The sequence below is a fragment of the Pinus tabuliformis genome, chromosome J, assembly GCF_031772625.1.
Source record: "Pinus tabuliformis cultivar Carrire ecotype Pingquan chromosome J, CPIR1, whole genome shotgun sequence".
Taxonomy (NCBI): Eukaryota; Viridiplantae; Streptophyta; class Pinopsida; order Pinales; family Pinaceae; genus Pinus; species Pinus tabuliformis.
Genome location: NC_142295.1, coordinates 83,986,109 through 84,002,453, shown reverse-complemented (window position 1 = coordinate 84,002,453; position 16,345 = coordinate 83,986,109). Strand labels below are relative to the sequence as shown.

Genomic DNA, 16,345 nt, shown 5'->3' with positions numbered 1-16,345 from the left:
ACAAATGATTTACAAAATCACAACCATGAAAAGCTAACATATTTAGAAACCATTTTTCACTTATTGATGTGAATGGGTCATCTCCCTCTGGTGGTTTTGCTTGTCGAACAACTGTTTCCCCTGATTCATCCAAGGATGCTTTGTTTTTAAGGCGCTGCTCTGGATGGAGCCTCCAACACGTGGCTCATTGATGACCACTTTTGTTACAAAGACTACAATAAACCTTCTTCCTCCAGATTTGCTTTACCTTCTTCTTTGCTTGCTGTTGAGAGGGTCTTTCACGCCTCATCCTTTTTCGTGCTGTCATTCTCTTCCACACTCATCAAATGTATGGTTATGTAATCCACAAAAAGTACATGTTTTCCGATGCCATGTTTTACATCCATCATTAACAACATGATTGTAATTGAAATGAACATTCGAATATCGAGACTAGTTATACCTTTCCTTGCTGCCTCTGGTGTCATTATGGCGATGAGAGATTGCCTCAACTCTTTCCTTACAATGGGCACTGCCATGGGATGATGGTGATGTGTTCCCATCATTCTCTTTCCTCGATGATTTCGACGATGTCTCAGAAGAATCTGACACCTTCGAGCATTCTCCTTCGATGTATCCCAAGTCTGCAAATCGAGGTCTCTGAACAACCTCCAATGGTTGAGTTATGCCTTGTCTATTAACACCAAGTTTTTCCTCCTCGTACCTCATCCTGGTAAGGAGCCTCATGTTTGTCCCTGTAATTGGTATCTCCACATTTCCAACAGAAATCATACTATGTGAAGACGAAACTGAGGGGAAATCAACATCTTTTACCTCCACTGTCGAGTTGGAAATAACTAATGAGGGTCTCTCATCATCTGTTGTTGGTGGTTCGCTGGCTGTCCTGGCGCATTCCCCAACTTCCTTGCCGACATACCCAAGTCCTGCCTGACGGGGTAATTCCTCTACTTTGATGGGGTTGACAATGCCTTGGCCATTAATGCCCAAGCCTTTTCCTTCATACCCCATTTTCTTCAACAATTTGGAGCCAATTCCTGTGGTATGATTTTCAAAAACAACGAAATCATTATCAGGAAACATACATGAATTCAGAGAATTACTTTTTACCTCACATGGGTCACACTACAGCTTCTCCAAGGCCTTGTCCTTAGCTTGCAATTGTCGTAGCAAACTATGTTTCTCCTCTTTCTCTTCTTGTAGAAGCATCTTCAATTCCACGTTATCTGCTTGAAGACTTTGGTTGTTGTGCTTTAGTTTTTCCAGGGCCTCTTCCATGGCTCCTCTGAAGTTGCACTCGTTTCTTTTCTTCTGTCTCTTTTTGTAGAGCTTCATACATTATTTCCACCTTTTGGGAAATTTTGATTATGGTCTCGTACATCACTTTGTCATCCTTCATCGTTGCACATTTCATTGTTCACACTCGCAATTCACATCCATGCAAAGACCACTCTGGTACCAAAACTTGATTTGAGTTGACTCAACTCCTGGATTTAACCAAGATCTTTTACTTCCGTGATGTTGTTAGAATTACATTTAAAAGAGCATAAATGAACACATATGCATGTTGTAAAGAAGAAGGAACATGACAAGAATCAGCAACATAAAACACAAGACGTCGATAACGGAGTTCGTCCAGTGTGGACTACGTCTCCGGGCTCGGTGTCAAGATGGTGTTGGCCACTGCATTAAGTGCTGGAAAGAGTGATGATGTACATGAATGTGTTTTCTCTATCATGCAAGGAATATGCCATCACAGAGGAGTGGCTCCACGAGATGTTCTACTGCAGGAACTCTCATTCACAAAAAGGACTCCTATCAGCATGACATAATTTAATGTATGATAATAATGAGCATCCTGCTAACATGGCGTCAAAGGGATCTCAATTCAAACATACATGATGACACATGAGTATCCCGTCAACATGGCGACAAAGGGATCTCAATAAAAACATGACAATAAGTAAATCTCACATGAAGAACAAAACAAGATCCCACATCAAACATCAAATAGGGATCTATACAGCACAATGCATCTCAAGCAAAGAGACAAAGAAGTACATGATCACACTGCATATACCTCACATCAAGGAGTTATCTGGAGAAAAGGAAGATAAGCTGCTAGATCTGGCTGTACCATCAATCTTGTGGCGTCGAATATCATGGAAATGACTGCTCGCGCATTAAATGCTGACACCTCCACTTCACTTTAAAAAGTGTCCAAAAAATGGAATGATCAAATGGAAAATCTGATTACACCATCAGATTCGTGGCGTCAAATGATGTAAAATTAACTGTCAAATTTCTGAATTCTGACAAAGTGAAAATCTAGGGCTACAGGATTCTTTTAGATTCCCCCTAGATTCCTTCCTCTGGGTCATCTGAAGATCTGCTGCTTAGATCAAAATTCTGTTTGCGTCAGCAGGTTCATGTCACCGAGAGGTGTTGGATCGACATAAAGTTTGTCCAATTTGGACACTGGAAAAATTTTGCCCTCTTGAAAGTTGGGCTCAATCATGGTTCTGCTTGCCTCTGTTCCACACTCATGGTTCGACCTGCAATTAATTAAAAAAATTGTCTCGAAAAGCATGTCAGGGTTCCACTCTTGGTTCCATCGCTCATGGTTCTGCAGTGTGCACTCCTAGCTGCTCTCCAGTCTGTGATCTCTACCTCGTGTGTAAATGAAATGAAGGGTTATATAGGTGTTTTCGGGCGGAAATAACAAAAAAACCTATTGGGCAAGTTGGTTAAGGCGGAGGCGATGAGGCGGGAGGTTGGGTGTTCAATACCCGCCAAACCCCGCACTTGGAAAACCGTTTTAACATTTTGAAAAGGGCGCGGAGGTTTCTTTTACATATGCATTTAAACGGTTATGTATTAACGTTTTGGGTGTGTTTATGGGTTTGTTGTGGGCAGAGTAATGTGGGACCACCACGTGGGTGGGGCCGACGGAGCTGTTGGTTGTGGGTTCGACTCCCACCGAGCTCTTCATTTGCATATAGTATAGTGGGTGGGGGCGTGGGTCGGGTCCACCAGAGGTGGCCCGGCACCGCCTAGTTTGTTTTATATGTAACATAATATGTAATGTTTGGTTGGAGGTTGGGGGTCTGGTGGGGTCATGGCTGTTGACCAATTTTAATTATTAAATTTGTTTAATATAGCTTGGGTTCCGATGGAGGTGGCGGGGGTCATGGCCCGCCACCAATTATATAATATTTGTTTGATTTTTAATTAATAATAGTCTTTTTTATTTTGTCTAATATAAGGGATATTAGACAAATTAAGTATCCAACAAATTCACCAGCTTTCGGGAGATAGGTTCCCACGCCGGTTGATGGTGAATTTCTAGGACACAAACTTGGCCCACTGCTCAACTTTGACTAAAACTTTGACCGGCTCTTTCTCCCTCATACGAGCTCGGATTTGAGTGCCATTCGCATCGTTGGAATCAAGGCGACGAGCACTTTGATCTGGTGTTGGGTTGGGAGCAATCTGACCACTTTGAATTTTGACACTTTCTGAGTCCTTTGGGACTTCTACATGTGTCTTGAGCGACCTGGATCAGCCATAATGATATATGTAGATCTCATGTTTGGCTTTTGCCCACGTGCTAAATTTGTATGTCTCAAACATCGCTTACATTTTATGGTACATTTCCTATTGAGAGTTGCCAAATTATGCTTTTTCTTTTCTTTTTAGCCACATTAACCTCTGGAGCATCGTTCTAGGGCTGACCCAATGGACAAATGTGGAATTCGATGGGAAATATGGTGAATGCGGTTATAACGAGCGGAGGGGAGTGATGTATGTGGTGTTGGGAAACGAGACCATGCAACCAAAATCGTGGTTTCCCAATTTTTGCCACTCCTAAAGCTAGTAGCCAATAAAGGAGATCCCACAGGACTAGGGTACAAGACTAACCACCAATTTGGGCACAGGAGACAAGAGTACAAACCAAGCCCACTCTTTTTGCCGAATCCCCCCGCTAATCCATGCCCAATGTGTCCATGATAGGTAAACAAAAATACACAACTACAAAATGAAAAGCCATACCTTCGGGGTCGGAAGGCCCACCTTCAAACATACGATCATGACAGATAGATGAGGGAGCATACAACTGGCTCAAGTGGCGGAGATAGTGGCACATTAAGCTATCTAGTGGTTGCAATGGGCTGCTGGTTGAGGACCATCTAGGGGAAAAAATTCTGCTATGGATACTACCCACAGATGGTGGGTAACAGGAACTAGGGTGATGTCCATAATGATAAGGGGATAGAGCTCATGTTTGGCCTCTTCCCATATGCTAAATTTTAATGTCTCGGCCATCTTTTGCATTTTGTGGTACATTTCCTATTGTATGTGGCCATGCTATGCTTTTATCTTTCTTTCTAGCTGCATCAACCTTCGGGGCATCATTTCAAGCCCAACCCAAGGTGTGGACAAACAGAAGGGGAGGCTAACACCTTGCAGACCCAATGGACAAATGTGGACCCGAATGGGAAGATCCGAAAATGTGAAAAGGGTATGTAATGAGTGGAGAGGAGTGAGATATATGGTATCAGAAAGCGGGACCACGCAACCAAAATCAGGGTTTTCCATGTATTTCCACTCTTAAAGCAAATGGCTAGTAAAGGAGATCCCACGGGACTAGGATACAAGATTAATCACCAAGTTGAGGTAAGGGAACAAGAGTACAGTCAGAGTCCATTCTTTTTGGCCGAATCCCCCCGCTAATCCATGCCCAAATGTGCCCAAGAAAAACAAGCATAAACACCCAATTACATAATGAAAAATCATACCTTTGGGGTTGGATGACCCACCTTCAAACATATGATCATAACAGATGAGTGAGGGCACACAATGGCTGGCTCAGGTGGCGGAGAATAGTAGCACATTGAGCTATCAGGTGGCTGTTGGCTGCTGGCTAAAGACAAATCTAGGAGAAATTTCTCCTATAGGGGTCACCCATTGGTGGTGGGTAAGAGTGACAATGGTGACACTCCCATTGTTGCACTTTGCCTAGGTGACCCAGTGAAGCTTTTCATTATGGTGCTAGATTTTGTTTAAACAAGTTTCAAGGAAGAGGATGTAAATATCATTTTATATTTCATTTATTTTTTTGGCTGCTAATGTAAATAATTTTTTGTATATATTAGTATCTGTTACTAATAAAGAACAATAGATTAGCACCTAATCCTTTTCCAATGGAGTCCAAACAATTTGAGTTCAGAACTTGAGAATAGACTATTGAACCGATGAAGATACTTCAAACAAGAGGTGTTTTTAGTGATAGCACTTTTGTAAATTCACTTTTAAACCAATGTACAAAGCTCATAAAATGCTATAATACTCTTGCTATATATTGATCTTTCTACTTAACAAAAATTTGAATAATGAAGTAAAATACAGCTTTCTATTATAATAACAGCCCAGCTATATAGCAGAGCCATATCTGAAATTAAGGACCTTTAGAGGGAAAAAATTCACGCTTCGAGCCTCTCATGTTGGCCAATAAACCCTACAATCGCAGTAAAATTGTCCAGCATACAAAAGAGGAAACAAGGATATAACAACAGCCTTATAAATCAGGATTATAGGCCTGAATATTTCCTTTATGAAGCTCAAAATGTGCACAAGATATCTTCAACTATAGCCTAATGGTCTACGGATTTCTTCACAATGAAAACACAAGTTGCAAATCTAGGGGATACGTCCTTTGACAGGTTCTTCTTGCACCTTTATTTAAATTAATATATTATTAGAAATGTCTAGATTTCCGTAGATGTAGGACACTCCACTATCCAAATCTTCATTAAAACTTGAAAAGATCAACATGCCAAGTGTGAATGAACTCTCCATTAAAGTATGTTTTATTTTTATGTGTGTCATTTTAAACACTTCTCCATGGAATGCTCCCTTCAAAATAGGCTATGCCTACACAGGTACCTTCAAAAGGCATCTTCTAGAGTCTTCTGAGCAAATTACTCCACCAAATAATGATTTCATATGGATATATCTGCCACATGTGAGCTGGAAATGTAAGGCAATCTCAACAACCAACTCGCTTTCTTCATGACATATTCCTTGTTTGAAGGTTGTTCACCAATATATATGTGCTTGAACTTGTAGACGAGTTCTACATGCCATGTGTTATCATCCTATGAAGGGCATTCCACATCATTTCCTTGTAGAGAATGCCAACACAGCATGTCCTGCCTCCAAATATATAGACATGCCTTGTGTAATGTGAGATGTACCCATGAAGTTGAACATGCCTCCAAATATGCAAATTTTGTTCTGGAGAAGTGAAAATGCCTCAAAAGTATCCTCAATGAAATATTAGTAATCAAAATGTATGGAAATGTGCATTTTATCTCCAATGTCTACACCTCTTGCATGTTTTAGTGGGTACATTCCCTTTTATAGATAATTTGATTTTTATATGTTTTCTTGTGCCTTTCTATGTATCCTTTCAAATTTGTGATAATTCATTGAAACTTTATGCTTGATTAGGTCTTCTATATGATCGAGAATGGCTTGTTAAGAGTGCACTTGGCGAAGTACTAACACAAAAGAAGGTATGGTTGTCATGAGAAATAAACATACATTTTTGTATGTCTAGCATTATTTTTAGCATAATTGTTGATTACTAGAACAAGTATGTAGGCTAGAATAATAGTTAATAACAATTGGTTGGTCAACCCATATGTAGGCTGGTTTCCGAGTACCATAGTGAACATGTATTAATATCATGTTTTGTACTCATTGCACTTGCAACATTTTTGAGTCCCAATAACTAACTTTGTGGTCATTCATTGGACATTAATAAAATTCTCTCATCTTCATATTCATTATTCAATTCATTCATTTACCATTTATTATTTGAGAAATTTTCTTTTGCTTACTTCTTGTATTGGGTTTTACCCTGTAATCTAGGTTATACTGCATAAGTTTGGTTGTGTATCCTTCAAATGATATAATCGACACATTTTGAAGGCATTTTGCTTTGGCAAAATTGATGACTGGAGCTTAAACATATTGGACTGTTAAAACATTTAACACATAAGAAAGATAAAATACATGATAAAAGTAGACTCATGTAAAATGCATGCTTTTATTACATTGGAGTAATCTGAATACATTGACATTGATTCTGTTTTATTTGGTTGAGGTAGTTGGATTGCTTTATCATCTAACTGCTTTTTATTAAGGATGCCTATTAAACATTGTGATATTTTTATTAATTACTTATATAATGTGGCTTTATTTCATTTTTATTACATTGAGCTATGTTCAGGGTTATACTGCAACACCAAGTGACAACAAAAGCGTATAATGAAAATGTCTCCTTATTTAGCTTCACTCCAAAGTTCTGAAATTATGCATTTACTACATGAAGTTGTCTCATCACCCTTGCAAGTGTTGAATTCTTGAGTTCGTATGCTCTCGAATTAGTGCAACTCATGAATTCTTGAATTTATTGGACAACAATGGATGTAGAGTTAAATGTTCTCTGATTCACTTCTGGTTGGATATTCAACCAGTTAGAGCTAGTATTCACAATCAATTTTGTCAATGTCATCTATATCTGTAGAAAATTTTACAAATCTGGTAGCCCTCCCAGTTTCACTGTTCAATGCCCACAACCCCAATGTGCGTTAGCTGATATAAAACATTTATTGCAAATTCATTTGAAACAATTTTGAGCTACTACTACACTTTTTTTTTCAGCTGATATGAAAATAAAGACAAGCACACACAAACATAAATTTACAGTGTTTTTGGTCCAATGACTGTGGAAAAACCCACAAGGGGAAAACCAGTGAAAGGGGGATTTTATTGCTTCTAATTTACTGAGAAATTTACATAGAAAATAACATTTTAGGATACTTATCTCCCCTTAAATGCTGTTCCAGCATCCTTGGAATTTGTGTCAAGGCTTCAACTCTAAATCTGGAAGTTTGAGCCACGGTTCCAGATCTCTAACATTTTGAACCACGGCCAAATCACTGCTCTGATGTTGACTTATGTTCAGAGGAATCCTCCTTTGCCAAATGCCTTAAATCTGGTGCAAACTGTCCCTTGAATCTACCTTGATGTGTGTGTTAGAATCTCTGACAGACCTCCTTGAAATATGGCCCAGCTAACTGTGACTTTGGCAGAAAATAGAGCTTTCGAACAGCTGTGCCTCCTCCACAAAAATTTATGCTGACAAGATTGCTCAGCCTCCCTACAAAAACACATACTTTTTCCTTGAAAATCAGCCTGCGTACCCTGCCCAAAAATCTCAGTCTGCATGCCTCTAGCTTCAGCTAGAAACTTGGGTTTGGTGACTCCTTTCTTTATGACATCTCTTCCTAAGCCCTGCAAACACAGCCTTCTCCCCTTTGCTCCTTCTCTACTCTCAAATGCTCATGAGAATAATAATGAGAGATTTCTCCTTTTTCTCTTTTTGTCTTCACAAATGAAGAGAACCCTAACCCTTGAGATCTAATGGCTGAGATTGAATCTCAGCTCATTAGATCAAGGGTGGAGATTATTTCCTCTTGATCCCTTCTTACATGTGTCTCCTTCAATTAATGAGCCTCCTAGTCACTTTTTAATGTTTTTGTACCATGTGCACTTTTTTTTCTCATAAAGTCACTTTATAACACTAGTGACATTAATATATTAAAGTACATAGTACATAACCCATAAAAAGTAAATTTCCTCCATGACATTAATATAACTCATAATGTCACATGACAAAAAGACATTAATGTGTCTTCCTAGGCCAAAAGGATAAATGCACTATGAAACACCTCCTTGGTACCCTCAATATTTTTTAACAATATCCTCCTTTGTTTCATTGAGATAAGAATTTTTTCATTTTCTCAAAAGGTATACTCTTTATATGATTGCAAAGTCTTTATGTCATCTCACATACATCTTTGATAATAAAGCCTTTTTTTAAGGATTGATGAGATTTTATTACGTTAGTCCTATGGTAGTGCAGCCTAGGTTCAAATCTAGGTGGAGCTTCTATTTTGTTAGTATTGTTAACATGGTGGTCTATGCTAGGAGATATAAGTTGTTTGCATGGTTCAACACTTGTTGGAGCACACCCCCCTCCCCTCCTTAGCAAACATGTCCATGTTAATTTAATCAACTTGTGACTATTGGGAGGTTGGATTATGGTTTCATTTGAGCATTAACCTTTGTGCACACATGTTGAGGTTGATTAATCATTGAATGGTTAAATTAATCCATTATATTACTATGAAGGTCTACATGAGTAGTAACACAAGGGAACTTAGCAATGTTAGTTTTTGTATCATTAGATGCATTCTAGCCACAAAATTTGGTGGAGAGGCTAGAATGCATGAGATCTCCAAAACCCAGAAATCGTTTCTGGAAATTCCGCCTAGAAGTGTTTCAATTAGATTATTAACCATTTTAAAAATATTTCATAAGTCTAAACATGGGAAATATGGTTAATTAATCAGTGTTAATTGAGATAAAATGAGAATCATTTAGAAACTCACATGAATAGATTCAGAAATAATCTAAGCCATTGATTAAGATTTAATCTTGGTCGTTGGAGACCCAAAATGAAAATATAAGAAGGAATTGATGTGGTGATGAAGAACACACCACTGTAGATACTTAGTTGCCCAGGCAATTCGATTTTCTCAGTGGTAGAAATTCAGCAGAGAAGATAGAGCCAAAGGGTGAGTAGCAGGTGGTAGAGGAGGTTAGTAGCAATCTAGGAGGAAATATTCTAGTCCCGGGAAGAGGTAGTGAGGAAAGGCCAAAATCCCCAGAGGTTCTGCACAAGCACTGTGAAGAGTGTGACACAGAAGGTTCAGCGTGTGGCTAGGAAGGCAATTTCGGTTGCAGAAATTTGCTGTGGGGTGAGAGAAAATTATCACAATAATTTTGCCAGTATTTTCCTTAGATTAGATTGCCAATAGAGCATCTAAATTATTGTACTCAAAATTGCCATTGAAGAATAATAATAAAACCCTCATCTGCTGCACTGGTTTTCCCACATTGGGTTTTTCGAGGGACAATTGTCCAAAAATAATTGTGTCAAAATTCTTGTGTGTGCTAGAATTTATCAGTTTCCTATGGTGAAAACTGTAGTTGTGATTTTATTCATTGTTTTCTGTAGCAAATAAATTGCATAATTTAATTTATAGTTAGGAGAATAATTTTCAGTTGCTGCAATAGATAAAATTTTCACATGGTATCAGAGCCAATTTAGCAGATTGGTAGCTCAGATCGAAGAAGAAGGAATTTCATTGTTCAGAGGGAGCAATAGTAGAAAATTCGCAGAGGTTGCACAACTTACCTAGCCAGTCAGTATGAATTGCTTGGGAAATTCGTTTTTTCAGTTGCAGGAGGCAAAAAAAGATTGATTTCCAGAAATTAGTAATTCCAACAGGCAGAGGGAGCACCGACAAAGTTATTTATGAGAGTAGATTACTGATCTGTGGCATAGAGGATTTTGCAACAGCGTGCAGTGGTAGAATCAGTGCCGAGGGGAAGAGGAATATCACACAGTATGGCCATGGATCAATTAATTATTCAGGGAGCTTCAGAGTTGTCTTCCATATTGGAGGATGAATTTGCTTGATTATCAGGCTCAACTTCACATGGTGTCTGGTATATAGACAATGGAGCATCGACTCATATGACAGGGTTAGAGAATATTTCTCTAGCTACAAGGAGGAGTAGATGGACTTCTAGATTACAGTGAGAAACAAAACAAAGTGTACTCCAATAGGGAGAGGTACCATCGACTTTTAGAGGGAATCAGGAGCAAGCACCAACACTACAGATGTACTACATGTGCTAGGATTGGGTATGCACCTGATTTCAGTATTCCAGTTACAGGATAAGTGATATGATATCTACTTCATAGGGAAGAGAGTATTTATTAAACACTCAAGCTGGAAGGAGGTAAGACAGATTAGATTCTGAAGCAACAGATTGTACATGTTGCAACTCGACTCTCCAATGGCATTGATAGGCAGTGATAATATTGGTGGGATCTGAATGAGTTATGGCATAGGAGAATGGGACATCTACACCATGGAGCACTCAATATGCTCAAGGAAATAGAACAGGGGTTCCAAAACTTGGCACAGAGCATGATGATGTGTGCAGAGGATGCATGTTAGTTTTTGTAGCATCATATGTGTTCTAGCCACAAAATTTTGCGGAGAGGCTAGAATACATGAGATCTCCAAACCCCAAAAATCGTTTCTAGAAATTCCGCCTATAAGTGTCTCAATTAGATTATTAACCAATTTTTAAATATATCCTAAGTCTAAACCTAAGTTGTAGGAAATGTTGGAGAAGGGTCTGTTTCTAGGTCGTACGACGGAGTTTCCTCTTCTAAATTGACTTTTTCTTGTATTTTTTGTTTATTTTTTCGCTTCTAATTTTTTATTGTGCGTCTAAAATATCTTCTGGATGCCTTTCAAGTTATAAAAAAGAGGATTTTTTTTGAGTGGGGCAGCCTAATGTTCAAGCCTATGGCCCTAGTGTTGATATGCAGTTCATGGTAATGTTAAATTCTTAAAGTAAAAGTGACATTCTCCTTTATTTTTCATTTTCATCCTTTTACTTAAATTTTTAACATTACCATGAAATGACTCAGGATGTTTGAGAGTGGTTTCACTCTCATTGGATTTAATATGGAGAAAGTAGAATTTTAGATCTCACTCAAAATCGAGCAGACTTATCTGTTTTTCAAGATTTCAGGATTGGGGGGATTGCAATGTTTCCATTGGATTTTGTCATGTACTAGTGTATGGAACTTGTATTTAATCAAGAGAACCAAGCCCTCTATGCAGGGGAGACTCCCAATAATCAAGAGCACGTAGGATACTAGGGTATGGAACTTGTATTTAATCAAGAGCACTAAGGTCATTCGACTATGTAGGAGGAGACTCCCCATCAAGCATGAGACAAGAAATTAGAAATTTCTCGTGGCTGATTTTGGATATTGCTATTTTCATTATGTGATCATTCATGAGTAAATGTGATGTAAATTTAGAGACTTATAGTTTATGCATTGACAATTTAATCATAATGTAATAAATTAGAATGTATCATATATGCTTTATGATTGCACATATTTCTTAAATGTCTTAATATATATATATATATATATATATATATATATATATATATATATTGCGTTTCCCCGTTTCCAAAATTTTGGGGGTTCACGTTTCGTACCTATGCACGTTTCAGAAACTCGTACTCGTTTCCCTATTTCGTGCAACTTAGGTCTAAACTTAGGGAATATGCTTAATTAGTCAGTATTAATTGATATAAGGTGTGAATCATCTAGAAACTCATACGAATCGACCCAGAAATGATCCTAGCCATTGATTAAGTTTAATCTTGGTCGTTGCTGCTCCAATATTGGATTATAAAAGAAAGTCGATGTAGTGATGGAGATCATCCAATGCAGATACTCAGTTTCCCTGGCAATTCGATTTTCTCAGTAGCGGCAGCGTAGTAGAGAAGATAGAGCCAAAGGGTGAGTAGCAGGTGGAGCAAGAGAGAAGCAGCATTCTGGGAGAAAATTTTCAATTCCCGGAAGAGTTGAAGGAAGGAAGGCCGAAATATTCAGAGGGCCAGCGTAGCATCTCATGCAGAGGTTGGGGAAACTATTTCAGAGGCAAAAAAAATCGCTATGGGGTGAGAAAATTCCCACAATATTTTTGCTAGTGTTTTCTTCATATTAGATTGCCAGCTGGGCATCTAAATTATTGTACTCAGATTTGCTGCTGAACATTAATAATAAATGTTGGAAATACTGAGAGGGGGGGTGAATCAGTATTTCCTTTTCCCACTATTGTTTCACCAGTTAAAACATATATATTCAGAACACAAGATGAACAGCAAGAATAAATGATTTTATTAATATAAACTGTGCAGTAAAATAGATACAATATATAGATGGTTACAATCAGTTGCCAAGCTCCAACTTGGACTTTGGTGAGGCTCCAACCTCCAGAGCACCAACTCTATTTCGCCAAGACACCAATCTTGGACTTAGGAGCACCAACTCCCAAGGACTTCAATCCTTCCTACTTCTGAGGCATCAACCCCAAGGACTCCAATCCTACTTACTTCTGAGGCACCAGCCCCAAGGACTCCTATCCTTGGGGCTCTTGAGGCACCAACCCCAAGGACTCCTATCCTTCCTACTTTTGAGGCACCAGCCTCAAGGACTCCAATCCTGTCAAGGCACTTTTGATAATAATGTTCTACTCTCAAAACTCTTCTCTGTTGAGTTCTGTCTGGTTATAGTTTCTCTGTAGTCTCCAAGCTACAACATCAATGACAACCAGTCTTCTCTTGAAGGAGTCTTTACAACTCTTCCTACCATTCACACAGAGTCTCCAATAGCTGACCTCTGATCATATCTCCACACTGCTTTAGTGAGTCCACTACAACTGCACTAAAACTCTGCATAAGAACCTGCTTTCAGTTCAAGCATATGTTCTAATGTCACGGTGAATGTTTCAGCAAGACTGCTTCTCTGCTGGAAACTTCTACTCTTCAAATTACTCCTGTCCTGTTGGTCCTTCGACCCTCTTTTTGCTCTGCTGGACCCTCATTCTGTTCTGCTGTTTTCTCAAACTTTTCAATTGTGTTCAACAGCTGCAGCAGCCTTCACCAGTGTTCACCAGCAACTTCACACAACGCTTAACCATCTCTGCTGCTTCTGCTACCTCATGTTCTGGTTTTTCGCAACACCAACATCTACCACAATCCTCTGTTTTTACTGTTTTATGCATTCCCGTGCCTCTGTCCGTTCGTTTCCTCTTACACCGCCTCTTAGACTTCCTCAATGCTTGCTGTCATTTCCTCTATGCTCGCTTGCTTCTTCAGCTTCCCAGCTTTCGGTTTCCTCTGTCTATTCATGCTCATAGGACATGTTGATTCAATGGTGAGGGCCGAGTCATACGCAGAGGACACATATTCAGAAAACTGTAACAACGCTCTTGTTTTCTCATGATAGTAGGCATACATAGGGACCACTTCATTTAACGGACAACCACATTCTATCGCAATCATAATGGCCATGGTTCAGCCTCCTGAACTATTTGGACCGTTCCTTAATGTATTTTTGTCTCAAAACCCAGTGCACGGCAAATATCAAATACACAGGGAATCAGAGAAGAAACACGAGTGAAGCGCTAAGGGCAGACTTCAATTTTAATTCACCTGAGTCTATAATGTATCGGGTCCGCCTTGTAATTGCAATCGGCAGTTGCCAATGGCCGATGGCCGATGGACGCGATAAGACATTAAGCCACCTTTCAATGTGGCATCAAGTCCGGTCTTACAATCGCAATCGGCGAGATGACGCTTCTGGGGGTCTTTTATATATCGACCCCATGACATTGCCGATGGCCAATGGGCCGATCCTCCTATGGATGCGATATAATAATAGGGTGCTATATAATAGGACCATCGGGTCCGTATACATTATCGCAATCGCCACTTTTGGAGGTTCTTCTATAAGTCGAGCCTAAAGCATTGCCGATGGCCGATGGCTGATACCGAATGCGATATTATATTAAACTGTTTATAATAAGTCCATTGGGTCAATAATTCTATCGCAATCGGCGCTTTCATGTGGCAAGGCTTTACGGCTTGCGATTTAGCGACGGACGCGACATTACAATAGTCGTGATATAATAGGATCATTAGGTCTGCAATTATATATCGTAATCGGATGTTTTAATGTGGCAGGGCCTTTACCACTCCCGATACATAATCCTGCTTCGTTGTTTATATATATATTGCTCCATTGTTTTAACTTTGTTTATATGCTCCTCCACTTATGTGCCTTACTCTTGGCATATGTGATAGCTCTACTCCTCCGATAGCTCCCGATAGTGTTATCTGTGGATATATGGCTCCCGATAGCTCCCGATAGCTGTGTCTGCTTCCTCTGTGGCTCCGACAACTGTGTTTGCTGCGTCCCATGGCTCTGTTTGCTCCTCTGTTTGCTCTATCGCTGTGTCCTCCACTCTTCCTCTATGCTCCTTTGATCGATCTTCCTTTGGATTGTTGCTCTGATAGTTGTTAATGCATATATAGATGGGTTTTGCCTCCGATAGCTCCCGATTGCATAATCCGCTTCCTCTGATGCTCTGTCTACTCTATTCTCCATCTGCTCCTCTGGCTTGGCAGTGTCTTTCAAATACCTCTTTGCATATATGAACGCCTCTCTTGCTCTGATATCCTGTAATATGCTTTGATATGCCTCCTTTGGTAACTCCTCTTGCTTATGGCTTGGCTATCCTGATGGCCTTGCTCCTGTCTCTTCATGGATCGCTCGGCTTCCCCTTGGCTTCATGTCATCCTCTAGTATCCAGAATATTGCCATATTGACATCAATGACAACCTAGGACAATAATCTTCCCCTTTGTTATTGATATTGTTATTCTTCTTCTCTCCCCGTTTGACATCAATGGCAAAGGAGTGCTCTGGGACTCCCCCTATCAAGCTACTTCTGTTCTTCATGAATGGTAGATCTTCATGGGTCTGTGACTCCCCCTGTCATAGTGCTCTTCTTCTTTTTACTCAAGATAGAAGGATTGATGCTTTATCATCAATTAACACATTATTCCCTCTTCATGTCTCAAAACTGCTTTATCATGGCTTCAACAATGCTTAAAGATGCTCTACTTTAATGCTTTCATTCAGATTGCAAATGGCCATACACCAAGTGTCCAAGTCCAAGCTTTTATGCTTCAATCCATATTGCTGTCTCCACAAGTAACATTGAGAGGCCTTCATAGTCTGAATCAAGAGAAAATGCCCCTGAGATGTCTTCTTGCTATCTTTCTTCAGATCTGAGTTCCTTTGTGTCTCTGTGCTTCCCCTTAAGTTACTGCCATCTAGTATTCAATCATCATTGCATTTGGACAAAAATGTGAGGGGTTGTGCCTTACTGTTGCTATATTTCTTAAGTGATCTATATCAGCTTAAGTTATGCTTGACTGCACAACATTCTCCTTCCTATGAGCCATCTTTTCCTTGTGTTCTTGTACATATCTCTGCAGATTCAGATATCCAATCTGTGACTGTCCTTTAAATTTATTCTGCTGATCTGCATCTTCATGCAATGCTTTAGTTTTGTTATATGTTGCCAGCTGCTCTTACTTCAAACTCCATTCTAGATGTATCTGTTTGTTTGAAGACTGCCTCTATTAGTGTCCATAATTTATCTGTTCTCACATTAAATTCCTGAGTTAAGACATAAACTTCTGTGATAATAGCACCATGGTTGTTTGCCCTATTTCTTTAACAATAGTCCAAAGAATGG

The 16,345-nt window shown here is 39.4% G+C and overlaps 1 protein-coding gene across 4 annotated transcripts in view; it reads left to right on the top strand.

Annotated features, from left to right (window-relative positions):
* ABA3 (molybdenum cofactor sulfurase (LOS5) (ABA3)) overlaps nucleotides 1-16,345 on the top strand; it is a 425,672-nt gene that overhangs the window by 319,572 nt on the left and 89,755 nt on the right. For all 4 annotated transcript variants that reach the window (XM_089377211.1, XM_089377210.1, XM_089377209.1 and 1 more), the window contains one exon: nucleotides 6,511-6,575. In XM_089377211.1, the coding sequence (XP_089233337.1) occupies nucleotides 6,511-6,575 (65 nt within the window). The remainder of the gene's footprint in view (nucleotides 1-6,510; nucleotides 6,576-16,345) is intronic.